This window comes from Strix aluco, chromosome 25 (genome assembly GCF_031877795.1).
Source record: "Strix aluco isolate bStrAlu1 chromosome 25, bStrAlu1.hap1, whole genome shotgun sequence".
NCBI lineage: Eukaryota > Metazoa > Chordata > Aves > Strigiformes > Strigidae > Strix > Strix aluco.
In genome coordinates, this window is record NC_133955.1 from 8954140 (window position 1) to 8970287 (window position 16148).

The following is a 16148-nucleotide window of genomic DNA, read 5'->3' on the forward strand; positions in this document are numbered from 1 at the left end:
CTCCTCCTCCTGCTGGCTGTGGAAATTGTAATCAGAGTAACTGACTCAACTCAGGACACAGCAGAAGAAGGCTTTAACTTTTTTCAGAAACTTTATCGACACAGTTCTCCCTGCTCTGGGGACTCTCTCACAGTAGCAACAAGGAGGAAGCGTGAAAACTTCAACAGAAGGTTGTCAAGTGCAAGTAAACCAAACATTTTTTATTTTTTCCTCTTCCATATGTCAGCAATTAGTCATTAATTGTAACAATTGCTGTGCTTTGGATTCAGTATGGGATTTGGTATGAGAAGAATGTTGATAATACACTGATGTTTTCAGTTGTTGCTAAGAAATCAACAACTTTTCAACTTCCCATGTCCTGCTAGTGTGCAGGTGTACAAGAAGATGGGAGGGAGCATGGCCAGAGCAATGGACCCAAATTGGCCAGTGAAATACTCCATATTGTATAACGTCATGCTCAGCATATAGAGGAGGGTTGTCCAGGAAGCAGGGGTTCTCACTTTTGGGATTGCGGTTTTGGGATCTTGTCTTCTCTTGGATCGCTAGCTGGGAACTGGGTTATCGGGTATCGGTCAGTCGGTGGTGAGCATCAGCTGGTAGCTAGCAGTCTTGTGCCAAAAAGCAGCTGCATGTTGTCTGTCTTTTGCCTGGTTTTTACAGTTCAGTGATGCAGTTGTGTGCCATAAATCTAATAGTGTAGTTGGCGAATAACTCTGAGAGATACATGTTAGATGGCTGTTGAAAATGGTGTTAGTGCCTAACTGTTCAGGATTTAGCTTGTCTAATAACTTGCTTCAGTCCAACATCTGAAAAGTTGTTTGTTTCAGACTAACAATAGCCCTTGCAGAGTTTGTTGTGTTTGGCTTCAGTGATGTGCTTTGGGAGTGCACTCTGAAAGAAAACTTCAAGAACTCTTGTCTTCTTAGAATGACAGAACTGGACTTCCATCATTAGTCAATAAACAGTCCCAGTTTAGAACAGCACTTTCCCATTAGATACTGCCTTTCCTATGTTACTAATCACCTAAATTTATTTCTGTGATACTGAAATCTTCTTTTTGCTCTCCTTGTCTATTCTGATTTTATAGTCTTAGGAAGCTAATGGAGGACAAAGGACTTTTCATACACTTTTCACATTCTGATCACCTTCAGTTTTTCATCTTAGCTAGTTACATGCAACTGTTCTGATTCAGAATATTTTTAACATGAACCTCTAGTTTTACTGTTTGCTAAACAATATTTATGGCTAAAATTTCTTGTAATTGTTGTCAGTTGATGAAAAAGCTATTGAAAAATTTGTACAAAATCCATCTGCTCAGGTTTTTACTACCTTAATATAGGAAGTTGGTTTTCACTGCTTTCTGAAGAGTATTCTTATCTTTCTGTAGGAAAACAGAATAAACACTTGCATCTTACAATTATAGGTTTGACATAGTGGACATTATCTAGTGGATTGTACACACTCTTTCATTATTACCTATTCAGTGGCTCTTTCCTGTGTTCACCATCCTCCACCCCACTTAAAATGTCATCCCAGGGTGTTTAAAGACTCACAGTACATGTATTTTTAGAAATTTGAGTTCCAGTCTGTGGGAAGAACCTAGAACCAAAGCAATCATTTGCAGTTGGTGACATTAACACTTTTTTCCCCTTCCTTTTTTTACTGTGCATCAAGTCAATACGGAGTGAAAATGAATAGAGCTCGAATGTTACTGCAACATATCAAACTGAATTTTTGAATTAGTACACAGCTTAGCTCCTAAATCAGACAAGTTCTGTTTTAATTAGAACCTGTGATAAATGTCTTGTTATTTATTGGTTAATAGATCTCTCACAAGGGAATTCAGATTGTGTATGTTCTTTCCTGCCACAATTTAACTTGTTCTCAGAGTTAGATTCTGTGCAGTAGATCTGGAATCTAACCAAATCAAATGATTCAAGAGGAAAAAGGAAAACCGAACAAAATCCCCAGAGGATGCATATGATCAGTAGAAACAGCAGATGTGCTTTTCACAGAGATGCTGGGAGCATCTGCACTGTGTTCATCAGAGGCTAAAGGTACTACCTAGGTTGAATGTTATTGTACAGCTTTATGACTGTATGATTCATTTCTCAAATGAACATGCTTTGGCTCACAAATTTATGGGCAAGATCTAGCTAAATGCCTGAAGAGGGGCCACTAGGTATGCTGGATTATGTAAACAGAAGTGATAGAAAAGAGACAATCCATGAGTCAGTGCATTCACTACAGGCTTGCTTTTTCCAGGCAGAAGGAGCCATCACACAGTAACTGAATTTAAGTGAAGCACCAGTTTGCAGAGAAAGTATGGTGAATTTTGTACTTTAACGCTGGCAGGCAATATTCTGTTTGAAAGCCATGTGTGCTAAAAGCAATGCTTCAAAAGAAAAAGCCATATGCATTTAAAACAGCAATCCATTTAACTGATTTAGACATGGGCATTTTGAGGTTTTTTTGTTTTCTTTTGATGTAAAGCAAGAAAAATTTGTCCTCCAGAACAGTTTAGCAGAAGCACAATGAAGAACCTCCTACCCCACCCTGGTGACTTATAGTCAGATTGTAGTGTCCCCATCACTTGGGCAACAGGTAGCAAAATGATGGCCTTCCTGAACAAAGATGCACAGCAAAACTTAGCAGCTTCATTGTTCCTCTTAATTTCTTGGCGAGTTTAGGGAAACCCTCCAAAAGCTATGAATTTCTGATTCCATTGAAGTATTTGGTGCTGTCTGAAGTCTGGAAGGACTCTAAGGAAGACTCAAAGAACACTGGGGAAGAGCTTGCTAGATTGCAATGATTATTTTTACTTTATCAGGAACAGTTATCACTGGGAGGATAAGGACAAAATATTTTATCTGATAATTTGAGGTTAATGCCTGGGATCTGCTATAGAATTGTGTGCATAGGAAAGAAGTGGTCCTCTGGTCAGAGAACTCTGTCCTGGGGAAATTAAGAGTTCTCAAGCAAGGCCCCCTGCCTGCAAAGCCCTTCTTGTCTGCTGTTGTCACGCTAGGGATGTTGTCTTCTGTTCTGTGCTGTGTATTAACCTTACCTTTTCTTGTCTGAATCAAGGAAATACCAAAAGCTGATTGGGCTGAGGAAAGCACGTCTCTGAATGTTAGCACTAAGGTGGTGTACCTAACGTCACCATTTCTTTAAACTATTATGAAGCTGTTTTACTCTTTAACACCAACCAGACCAAAGGAACATCCATTTTTCTAATGAAAGGTTGGTCCTGTCGTGAGTCCCTCCCTTATGCTGACTAAAACCAATGGATGCCATCTCCTGGCCAGATTGGAAGCTGGATAATTCTGTCTTGTATTTTCTTAGTTTCAACCCTGCCCCCTGTATCTGGGTGTTCTGCTGAATTGTATTCTTTAAATATTAGATTGCTGTGTAGTGGTTTTCTGTATTTTGTTCCACTTCATGCTGCGACACTTGGTGTTCCTTAGTTTTTGCTAGTTTCTTTTGACTTCATAAAGCAGCTTGGTTGAAGGGTGCTACTGAAGTTCAATGTACAGTCTTCAACAGTTATGCAGACCAAATGATGGGATTCAAGACTGCATATCAGGTCCAATGACTGTTATATAATGCTAGATATACCATATCAGAATAGCTTATTTGTAGGCATATGGAAGCTGGCTTCTAGAGCAAAGAATTCCTCTAGAAGACAGCCAGAGAAAAGTGAAAATACAATACACAGTGATTCCAAGCCCGATGTGTAAGTTCCCTGACAGTGGTTGTAATTGCTCCAATGAAAGATGTTGCTTACTAAAGAAAAGCTGGCAAGGGTGTGGCTTCTACAGCATTTCTTCTTAATTGCATGTTTAAATAAGGGATTAGATAATGAAGCAGCAGTGTAGTGCAAGGGGTGAAAGGAAGCATATAGAGAAAGCACGACTGTTATGTAACCTGTCTCCTTCTATGTCAATGTCAAAATTTCCTGTCTGTATTGCAGTTGAAGTGAAAATAATCGAGACAAGGCCCAATGAAGTATAACTTGGTTGCAGGTCTAGGCATTAGAATGGGCTTTCTGGCATTCCAGGCTTTTGGCATTAACTCAGCAGCAGGAATGATTGCATAACCAGTAGGGATTCAGGCATGTGTTGTTGTCCCCCCAGCGTCTCCACACCCCCCCCCCCCCCCAGCCAGCCAACCAAAACTGTAATATCAGCAGTGATGAGAGGATGAGTCCCATGCTAGGTGAAGGAAACTGATTATGGTTTTCCATCTTTCTAGAGAATGATCTGTTTTTCTCCAGGCAAAATTTAACCTTCATTCCTTAGCCCAAATGAGCAGCAGTGAAATCGTTGGTGTCATGCATGTGGCATTTGGCTAAAGGTGAAACCACGTCTGGGCTGATTTGCTTTTTAAATAGAAGGATCTTGGTTTTCTTTCTTTAGAATCCAAAGCGATGAATTCAGATTCTTGTAATAGTGACTTATTTACAAGTTGCAGACTTACACAACAACTATGTTGATGGTTGATAATGGCTGTCACAGTTTTCCAAACTTTAGCACTGAATCAATTCACATGTATTTGAAAAATTACTTACTTCAACGCTGAAAATAGGTATTTCAAATTAGAATACATAAATGTGCATTGTATTTAATCTGCGTAATCTGTCTCTAGAAGTTCTATCACTCTTATATGTTAGTCTGATACTCCTCATGGGTGTACTTCCCAGAAGAGCAAACTGAAGACAGGTGTGTTCCCTCTTCTGTACTCAATGGCCAGAAATCATTGTGTATAACAATCTACTGTAACCTAATCATGTAAAAGATCAAGTCATGGCAACTGAGATGATATCTCCAGCATCTCTAGCTGGATTTTATCTCTGGGGGAAAAAAAATTAACAGCAGCTCAGCACTGGGTTAGTTTTCTAATTAAATCTTGATGTAGCCCTTTGCTTTTAAGATACCAGTTGTTGCCCAAGGAAGCAGAGAGCAGTCAGGATAATCAGTGACACATACACACGCTGATTCACCTCCTGGAGGCATTGTGTTCTGAGACAGAGTTGCTAAGTATGATGTGGGAAACACTGGCTTTTAAGATACCCTTGCAAAGTGTTTGCATAGAGGAATTTTCCATGACAGTTCACCTGCTTCTGATGTAGGATGCTAAAAGATACTTTTTATTGGGATGATCAGAAGGTTCTTTATGAAAAATGTCATTGGCTGCACTATGGTTTGGAAGGCTAAGCCTCCAGGGTATTAACAACAGTATCAAAAATGCTCTTCCAGGTTGTGTTCTGTTTCCGATGAACCCAGCTTGCTGTGCTGTAGACCAGTAGCATTTGTGAGTTTCTACACAGCAATTATTGCATGAATTTTGTACTCCTCCATCCGAAATTCCAAAAGTATGGGGCCATGTTTAACATAACTGAAAATGTTCAAAAGTTGGGTGACCACTGTGAGCATGACTTCAACAAAAAGAGTTATAATCTAACTCTTGTCTGGAAGCACGCAAATTGTGGCAAATGTCACTGAAAATTGTGTAGTCCTTGCATCTCACTCGAGGCAGAAGCATTTCTGGCAGATATTTGTCTCTGTTCTCTGGCATGTCCAGAGATGACAATTCCATATACCTCCAGGCAGTCAGACTTGTACTTCATTTCTGGCTGTTCAGGGTATCCTTATCGTATGATACTAACTTCTTTTGACTGCATGAAACTCTTTGCTTGGGCTTTGACAAGAATACGGCTCTGTTGCTGGAGGTAAGAGAGGTGTGATGCCAGTTACTGCAAGAATGGCTAGGACTACTGTTGTTTTAAATACTAGTCTTTAAATGTGGCACAAACATCTGTAAGTGGAATGAAGTTTGAGTGCTGCAGGGGGAATCTCACAGACTGGGTTTATGTAGCTATGGTCAGAGATGGAGCCTTATCTTGCCATCTAAGCACACAGTTAACACAAAAATTGAAATATGGCAATAATTCTCTTTCTAAGAATGCCCTTTTCCAGTTTTTCTTATTTTATAATCATAAAGCCCCACATTCTTACTAATTTCTTGAAATACTTCACCACTTCTCAGTAGATCATTGGTCACATCACTGTGTCACATAGGCATAACAATAACATATGTGCAGGGAGAAAAATGATGTACACCCTTAAAATTTAAGTTAGAGGCTTGAGTTTGTAGCTCCTAAGTCTGGTATTCCAGATTCTGCAGTTAACAGTGGGATCAAGATCAAGCGTGAATACATCGCCCTGTCCTTTTCAGTCTTCCACACTCCCTTTTGAGACCTTTTTTTATGATCAGGCAGGAAATGTCAGTAACACAATAGATCATTGCATGAAGCATGAACCGGTAGTCTAGTTTCAGTCTTGGGAGCACAAAATAAAAATCAGCTGAAGGGATAAATGTGGAATAGATCACATCAATATCTGCAAGACTACATAAACCCTCCCCCCCATAATGAATAGCTAAATGTTTATTAATAGAAATTTTAATCAAGATCCAGATTTAGAACAGTAGTTCCTAGAGCTTTAAATGACAGCTCTTTGTCCCTTAGACTGTGTCTTGTAGGTAGTGGTAGTACCTCGTTCTTGGCAAGAATGTGCTTTAAGGTGTAGTTGGGGGAACTCCTAAGTGGACTGGATGTGGAAGGAATGTCAGCTCCCAAGATTGCTTTAAGAAGAAAGTAATCAGTTTCAGGGCTCTTTGAAGAAATGCCAAGTCTTACACATGTTTGGAATTACCATATGCATTCATGAGACACTTTCAATTGCAGTTTTGTTATGTCAGTGGTGAAATAATGGCAGTCTCCATAAACCTGGAAGTCCTGGATGAGTAGCAGCTTCATTTTTCCCTAGTCGCATTGTGTCATGTATGGTAAAGAGCACTTCTAAAGCAGAGTTGTTAGTTTTGTCCATTGCTTTAAGGCCACCAAAGAGCATAGACGGGACTCTGTTCCAATTCTGCGTTTTGCTTTGCTTCACAATACTGTTTGTTTCATTGGTCTCCCTCCATCTCTTGTGATGACTGCCAGGTGGCTGCCGCTGCTGTTGTGTTCTGCTACTGTGTCAGAGCATCTGATGCCTACGTGATTGCACTGTAAGCACTCCTTAGTCGTCTTTGCCTCCCCCTGCTCCAGAACAAGTTGTCATTATTTGGAGGACACAGGACAGTCAGGAGCCTGCCCTCCCCTTGACCTTTCAGATAACTGACTATTCATGCAAATATTACAAATATGTTCTGGAGAGAGCAAAACATTCTCACTGGAATATTGCTGTCCCACACCATAACCACCTACTAGAGGGGGCTGAAAAGTGGTATACCACTGATTATCAGGAATGGTCTTTGTCTCAGTGCCTTCCACTTCGCACAGAGCGGCACTGTCATACCAGAAAGCATATCTTGCCTAGGTTTGGTTATTTCCACCGGCACTATTTTACCACAACGCGTTTTCTCTAGAGATCTGCTGCCCTTCTTTGCCGTTTACGTGGAGGAAGCAAACGTCAGGTCTGCTTTTTTCACTGAAGAAACAACTGTGCATGAGGGGAGGCAAGGGTGAAAGTGTGCCCTTTAGGATTTTGAAGAAACCAAGCAGAAAAACCTTAATGGTATTTATTTTGAAAGAGTTTCTGCAGTGGATAACAGCTGCTTTTCCAAAGGAAACAATGAGAGAAACTGTAGCTTTATTCAGTGTGCAATGACTGAAACGCCCATCACAGGCCTCAGCCTCTACCGTGTACTTCTAGACACCAATGTTTCCCAAAGCACGGAAATTATGAGCATAGGGTTATTTCGGGGGTCCTTGCTAAAACACACCCTTGGTGATTTTTTTTTTATTTTTTTTTTTTTTTTAATTCTATGATGCACGAAAAGACTTGCTCCTATGGCAACTCCCCACTGCCAGACTACTAGCTTGAGAGAATTTTCAAATTTTAGTTATAAGCCACATGAACTTTTAAAAATTAATATATGTATATTGCCATTTGCAACCACATCACTCTAATACAGCTCAAGTAATGAGCTGTAAAATACCATTTTAATGAAAAAATACATACATTGAGATTCTCTTTTTGTGCAGTCAAATGTTCCAGAATAATTCAGAACGAATTATTTTTGCAGTGAAGATAATTTGGCAATTTTAAAAGATGCACTGAAGGTCTTCCTTAGAAATTTATCTAGCAACATGAAGAATTAGTACCAGGAGTTCACTAAGATGAGTAATTATCTAAGATTAAGATCTTTATGTATAATTAGTAAAACTGGAAGCACATTTTGAAAGGTGTTTATCATTCCCTTGGTAGGTGGATAAAACATCTTACTAATAAATCTACAAGATTTTCACAGTAAACTGGTAGGTTTTGTGAGGAAAATTCTTTTGTTGTGGAAGAGAGGAATATGTGTGAAAACTGTGTGAAAAATGTTTTCTTTTTGTAGAATGGCAAGCAAAGATTGTTCAGTGGTCCTGTGAACATTGCAGAGTTGGGCTGAATGAGACTAAGGTGAACATCTATTGAAGGGTTCTGCCAGTAAATAAATTGCAAAACACAAAAGGTTTTCAAAAGAGTTTAATAAATAATGAGGTTCTTTCTGTACTGTATAAACTATAAATATGCCATGCAGTCCTTTATAACTTAAAATAATTTACAGACTGAGGTAGGGGGGTAGGAGGATGCTGTCATGGGGTTTAGATCCATCTCAGGGTCTCCCTGACTTCCTGCTGAGCACACACACACAGGCTGTGTCAATTCGAATAAACCGCCAGGCTGCTTGCTTGCCCTCCATTGTCAGCGCTTTGACAAAGGTGTGTGTTGTGGTGCAGTAAGAGTTCCAGTGCTTTGCATCGATCCCTCGGCACCCACTGGAGACTGGCTTAGGGTCCCTGCACTTGGTCTCAAAAAAATACTGCTTAAAAATGTTGTTGTTAATGTTGACCTCTCCCAGCACTGTCACCTCTTTGCCTTTAATGTCAGTGGCTGTGGTTTTGTCCCCAACCCACATGCTGACACTGTCACACACTGAGAACTCTCCCCGGTGTAATACGGGATGCGCAGTCCTCTTGGTCCTGGCAGTCCTGTTGAGAGAACCTGCACTGCTGAGGAATCCCATATTCTGTCCTTGCCCTGACACTGGGGGGGGCTGTGTGCTGAACAGCACCCGAGGAGACCGGAAACGCCTCCTCTTAAAGAATTTGGGGTCCATGGTGATATTTATAGCTTCTCTTCTACCTATCGTCCAAGTAGAATGGCCGTGGGCTGTCTGTGGAGCTGCTGTGGGAATGTGGTGTCTGTTACTCCGGTGGGTATTGACCAGGGAATGTTCTTCAGGATACTCCAGTGGAGCATTGTCCTCTGACTTTGGAGCTGCCTGTGTGCCGATCAAAAAAGCTATAATCAGAGTGTAGTACAGCATGGACATTACGCTATGCACCTAGAACAAAAGAAAAACGTGATGTTACTGTAAGCTATGCTGGCACAAACGGATGCTGTTGCTGACAAATTTATAAGATACTTAGGATCATAATGATTTCATCAGGTATTCATGTGGGTGCCAGATGTTGTTCTTCCGGAAGAGCTCATTCAGACGGCATAAGTGTTCTTAATAAAGCGAGAACATTAGAAAATAATAGCTAGGTTATTATTAATTCCTCTGGTATTTGTTATTAGAACACTGTTTATGAAGCACTTGTTTGGTGTTATTAATGTGGAGACCATATGGCAACAGCATGTTCCCAGGAGTAAAATCTCCAGCGATTTTTGCAGCAACCTTTTTGGCCAGGGCTGGTCTCTTGGCTGCAAATACCCTGCAGAGTAGTGTGAGCAGAAGTAGTCCCTTGGCTAAAATAGCTGTCCGTGCAGTTAATTTGTCTGCAGAGGTATCCCTGGGGCTAGGGTGGGGACCACCAAGCTGGTACTTGTGCAAGGAGGGGAGCCCCATTCAACAGCCACACTTACCTGCCATGTAGACAGGCCCCACCACTCTGGCTGGCTCAGCAGCCTCCAGCAGCCTCCGTCTATCCCATCTGCCCTTCTGGGACGCACCACATTGCTGATTCTGGTCAGATAAACCCCAGGCTACTTCCCAGAAGAGCTCTGGCATCATGTGTCACAAGGGCAGATGGGATTTTTCCATGCTGAAGCTGCCTATTAGGACAAATATGGGTATCACGTAGAAGCACCGTGGGTGCAAGGCTACTTCTGGGTTTGTATAGCATATCTACAACTGTTGCGGCCATAGTACTGGAAGTTATGTACCAGGAAACACCTTTGTTTTTTCAGAGGGCTGTGAGCAAGAAGCTCCACAAATGGCACTGCATAACAGATCCAGTGCCAGTGCTAGCCTTCCTTCAATTTGGAGAATATGTGCATCAGTTTGGGTGTGGAAAAGTGTAAGACGAATGTCTAAAACTTTGTTAAGAACAACTTTATGCTAGAAGACCAGCAGCAGTAATACCTTGTTGGGTAACTACCATGTGTTGACTAATTCAGCCGCATGTTGGGTTAACACATCAGCAGCAGGCATCCTGGGAATAAGAGACATTTAAAAAATGATCTGAAATTGCAGTTAAGGGCAGACATTGTATTTCCTCTGTGAAGACTTAATAAGCAGAGACAGGGTATAAACAGAAAAAACTACCAAGCGAGGCTCCTCCCCTGTCTCTTTGCCTTGTTTTGCCTGACATGTCTCAGCTGGCCCTGAATTACACTGTGTCCGGCCAGCAGGCAGGCAGCCGCACATAGACTGGACAAACAGGGTTTTGTAAAAGAGGAATCAGGCTCTGCAGTTCCACTCTGATTTCCCAGCATGTCTTAATGTTTTTTCTGGGTGTGGGTCAATTACTGTTGAAGTTCCCCCTCTCTCTTTCTGTTCAGCTTTTTCAGACTAGAATCCCAAGCAGCACGAAAGCAGTCAACCAGGGCTTTAGCTTTGCTAGAGCACAGTCTTGTAGAAAATGCAGAACCCTAAGATGTCCCATAGGATCTTGTGCGGATAGTCTTATCTTGGACAAGAGCTGAAATTAAATAAACAGCAGTGTTTTTTCAGGTCTGGACAAGCATTTAAGAAATCAGCAGGAGATGCCAAGTAGAGGTAGTGGCTGAAGAGGGTGAAGATGCTACAGACCCTGCATCAAGGGGAGAAAAAAAAAGAAAAGAAAGGCCAAAAGCCACATTAGCAGTTGTCTGTGCAACAATTGGGCTAGAAGAATTGGGGACAGTGATGATGATGAGAGTCAAATCTCTCTCACAGAGAAAATCCTTACTGTTCCAAAGCCACTTTAATTTGCTTAAAACAAGGCTGAGGGTTGCTGCTTTCCCACATGCTGCTCGTGCTTGAGCAGTCATCATCATCTGTATAAGGAAATAGAGCTGGGTGTAGCTCAATAGCTCCGCTATGCACGATTCAGAGAGTAACCCCTTGTTCTACAACCAAATTAAAATCAGATGGTTCATTACATCTCTGAAGAGTTAGTTTTCCTGACAGAAATGTTAATGGAAGAGGTTTGCAGAACAAAATCCAGGCACAATTTAGACATGCCAATAGCAGCCTCAACCTATTGTGTTTATACATAAACCTTTTTTTATTATTTCCTTCTATAGGAAAGAGACGTTGCAATGTCAGCAAAGAGCTGTTTCTGGTTCTGTGCTGTACAAGATTCACTGCTCTAAAATGCAGCTACATTTATCTCCCTTTTCCGAGTTTCTTAAGTTGCATATGCTAAGATTATTGCTTTAAGGCCATTAACACAAAGTCAGAAAGATGTCACCTTCTTGCTTTTTTTTTTTTTTTTTTTTTTTTTTTAAACTTGGCCTTGTATTTCCTCTCTTTGTGGTAAAGCTTTCTGTGGGGAGTGTGGCCCAAACACAGACAAAATATATTTGGGATACCTGGTAGTTTTCCTGAAGTTTCAAAATTGAATCTTTTAATAAATTATTAAATTAGTGGAGAATAGAAACTGACAGATTAAAAAAGTGATGACAACACAAGCAGAAAAAGTTAACATCGAACAAACAGGTATGCCTTAGACTGTGAGGACTGTGGACTACTTTGCTGACGCGTACAGATCTTTTACAGGCTGTTTTGGGGGGTTATTTCTAAACTTTGTCACATACTTAGTTACTAGACCCTTTCATGGTGCTTTATAGAGGTGTTCGCAGTGCATGCCAGGTGCAGCCAATCTGAACTTCCAGGGAGATGCACAGCTGCCGATTTTAGTGCTGGTAGTACATGGGTATCTGTTTGTAACATTGGCCACAAAGGTTATTGCAGGCATTTCAATGCTAAAAATACAAAAACTGTACTAAACCAGGGGATGTTTAATGAGAATTGTGACTTCTAAGTGGACCATGTCTCATTATAAGTAAGTATTCCCCACAAAAGATACGATGTCTGGTGACAATAAAAGAAGACAGAGTAAGTAGAAACTCCCATTTTAGGCAGACAATAGCTAGCTATTGGGTATCAGTGAAGCAACTGATTTAATAAGTCAAAGAACTAAGCTTTTCCAAAAATAGGAGTATTAAGTGCGAACTGCCCTTGTCTTCATTCTTTAGAAGACAGACCAATGATTTTTTTAAGTTCAAGATGATGATTCTCTTCCCCACTTGAGTGTTGGTCAAGTGTCATTTAAACACTTCTTCTGGTGTAGCTGTTCAGGCTACTGTGTGATACCAGTAATAGACAATTTCAGTCTGCTTTGAGAAGAGTGTGTGTGTTGTGCTTACCTCTGAGTATACTGCACAAAAAACTTCTCCCCCAGCAAGGTCTTTATTTCATCCAGATGCTGAGCTGGGGTTGGCTGCAGCATGCCATCGGGCCAGTTTGACTGCGTAGCTGAGTCTGGGAGTTGCTTATTCTGCGTTCCACTAGAAGCAGAAATATTTGTTTCAATAATTAGCCAGCAAGTAAGTGTTTTCAGTACCATTTCCCACTTGATAGCAGGCGTACAGGGACAAATCCACTTGCTTGGCTCTCTGAACTGTGCCTTTTTCACTGTTACGGTGTAGAGCTTGTCTAAAGTGCAGTTCTTGACTTCCAAGAGCAGCACATTTGTAATACAGAGCTACCTTTATTCAGCAGCTTTACCAGACTGTGGTTAACAGTCCCCTGCTCCCAGTCCCTCTTGGGCATCTTCCAGGCTCACCAAAAACAGGAGTGATACAGCATAGTGAAGCAATACCTGCTGATGTCACTGTCTGAGCTCAGTTTGCACAGTAGTGATAGACAAACGAGGGCTCAGACCCCCCATCATCTTTGGGAAGCAAGTCCGGTTGCAAGTAAAGGCACCGCAGGTTGTGTGCCAGGAAATGCGGATGATGTAAAACTCAGCAGCTACTCTGCATGGTTCTCCAGGTTCGTCTAAACAGCACTATCACCAGCCCTGGGTCCTTTTTCTGTCACAGTACTTCAAAATGGTGCGCTCCCATTGTCAATACGCAAACACTCAAAACCAGAGACGTTTGTAGTACCTGACATTTGTAGGACACGAACTACGTGCTATCTGCAAATTGGCCATGTGTGCCAATCTTAGTTACACAGTTCATGCCCCACGCTTTCTCTTCTTAACGATGCCCCAAATGCTGGAAGTTCTTTAGAGACCCAGAAGGAGGATTGCATGCATACTACTGTCCATTCTGAACAGCCAGTGGAAGTACCTTTTGTTTCTCCTTTGAGTTTTTGTCAACACATACAGTAACATTGTCAGTGATTGTAATATTTCATGTGAAATACTAGCTACCTACAGGATAGTTCTAGCCTCCCCCATCCCCCCATCACTGTTTGAGCTACCGGTGAAGAAATACAGTTGCAAAGTTGGCTGAGATGTTTTGTAGTAGTGTCATGTTTAGTGGAAGTGAGTGGAGGAAAAAAAAAGTGTGCAGCTCAACAGACCGCAGTGACAACATCTCATAGGTTATCCAGTGATGGTGACTGGACTCTGCTGATGGTTTGGAACATGAGTTCCACTTCAGCAATTTCATGACAGAGTGCTGAAGGTCTGTTGAGAGATGATGCCTGAGATCTTTCTGAGATCTTTCACATGGAAAAAGAAAAAAAGAAATTCTGGGGCTCTTATACTGCCAGAGCAAGAAGTCACTGTGCTAAAAGCTAGTACATTGGTCAGCTTCAGTGCTGGATGTCTGCAATTTTAGGAAAAAAACAAAATCAGTATGCTGTATGAAATGAAACTCGGAGACAAGCTTGGGATGACATTTTAGGGGGTGAACCAAGTGTGTCCTTACCTTACGGAATCTTGTAAGACCTTTGGACAACTAGCACTGGTGAGGTGAAAAGACATTGAGTTACCCTCTTTCTGTTCGAGGCGGGCTGCCTTTTTTCACTAGTATTCAGGCAGGAATCAGGTGAGGGCCAAAGACATACTTGAGTCTTCGTGGTTTAGAGAATATTAAGACCTTTCACAGGACAAAGGCCTTAAACTCTGGGGATGTTTTAGTATGTGATTCAGAGTGGGTCCAAATGACCTATTTGGCTGGGATACTCTTTTCATTGAGGCAACATAAACTGTAAACCTGCTCCCAGATTTAGGAGAAGTTGGTCAGAAGATAAGGGTAGCCTAGTGAAGAACAGGAAAGCAATGGGCTGAAAGCAACATCTACAACAGCAGGGAAATTTCTTGGTCAATTCAGTAGATAATCAGAAGGAAAATCAGTTTGCCATTTGTTGGCAGAGAATTATCTGATTGTGGCTGATATTTGAGAAGAACTGAAGATATAAAACTTGCAGACGCATGAAGGCACATACTTAAATGCTTGTTCTCTGGCTACTGTAAAGGCAGAAATAATTCCAGTCTTAATTACTACACTGTGAATGGTCATATAGACCCCAAATCAAAGGAAAACGATTATTTTATTCACTAGTTAAATCCAGTATGCTGATGCCTTCTCAGCAGAGTACATTTCTGATTGTAAATTCATGGGTGCTATTGAAAGTGATAGAAATAGTATTTTATTAATCTTAAATATTTAGATAGCTTATCTGTTCCATTTAATAAGGTAAAGAAGGGTTTTACTTCTGTACTGCAAAAGATACCGTGGGATTCAGTGTGGAGATTTGAGTGTGTTTGTTAAGGAGAACACGCTGCTAATGCCAAAGCGTGAACTGAATTAATTTTATATCTGCACGGTTTCTGTCCCCAGGAGAGCTGGCTGCCACTAACTGTAGCCACTGGGTTTGGCTCTTACCGAGATCCAAATACAAGCTACGTAATTTAAAAAAATCTAACTGAAATCTTCCAAGCCCATTTTCAAGCAGTGCAGGGCAGAGGAGTCAATCTGTTTCATGCTCATTGTATCACGTTATGCAACGCTTCCGCAATGATTTGGCCACTCTTTGGATTTGCTGCTGTCTGTAAATCATGGCTCATGTTTTACTGTACCTGTGTGGTTGAAATATTTAGGTCTTAAGCTAGTTACAGTGATACGAATGTGTCAGAAAGGTCAAAGTTCTGAAATCCAAAGCTTCATGCTACCAGACTGATATGCTATATTTTTGCAAGAATGTACTAGTAAAGTAATAACCCTTTCAGTGGACTCTTGACAGTTTAGTAACAGTAATGATAGAGCTATAATATGCTGGCTGCTGCCAAAAATAATCCAACAACTTTTCCAACTGTTCTGCCACCCTAAGAAAACACTGCTTCAATTCCAACTGGCTGCTTTTTAACCACAAAAAAGTTTATTTTCAGCTGGGCTTTTTTTTTTAAGTTCTTTTACTGTCTTCCCGGATTCCCGGTTGTGGCAGAATCCGGTAAATGATGCGGTGTTAGTCAAATGATGCTGAAGATGGCATCTGTATACTATTCCTCTTTATCTACCGTTCCCAGAGGTTAATAAAATAACCTACTGAAGTGAGTATTTCTTCAAAATTTACATGCATTCAGGATTACAGACCTGGGGAGTAAAAAACCCCACTTCATTCTTATCTCTTAGTCTCAGTACATTTAGTAGGAGTAGCAGCACATTATAAATGTTAAAAAGTGCTCTTTGCACATGAATGCTTCAGAGGGGTTTACAGTAAAACAAATACAGTATTTACCAGCTGATCTAAGGGCTGTCTGAAAAAGGTAATAATTGAAATATAGATGATCAGTCTCCCTATTTCTTTGTTTATTTGGCAGTCACTCAGTAAAGATGTCACTAGTAAAAGCTTGAACAGCCTAAAAG

General features: G+C 41.0%; 2 protein-coding genes across 10 annotated transcripts in view; one reads left to right on the plus strand and one right to left on the minus strand.

The window, feature by feature from the left end:
* The window catches only part of LOC141934623 (uncharacterized), a 141869-nt gene that overhangs the window by 53257 nt on the left and 72464 nt on the right, over positions 1–16148 (plus strand). The gene's annotated exons all lie outside the window — the stretch shown is intronic.
* NGF (nerve growth factor) overlaps positions 8520–16148 on the minus strand; it is a 33987-nt gene continuing 26358 nt past the window's right edge. For 3 of the 4 annotated variants that reach the window (XM_074850232.1, XM_074850231.1, XM_074850233.1), the window contains 2 exons: positions 12693–12833; positions 8520–9399 (listed from right to left, as the gene is read on the minus strand). In XM_074850232.1, the coding sequence (XP_074706333.1) occupies positions 8668–9387 (720 nt within the window). In that variant the 5' untranslated portion in view covers positions 9388–9399; positions 12693–12833 and the 3' untranslated portion in view covers positions 8520–8667. The remainder of the gene's footprint in view (positions 9400–12692; positions 12834–16148) is intronic. The other variant, XM_074850230.1, reaches the window with a different exon arrangement.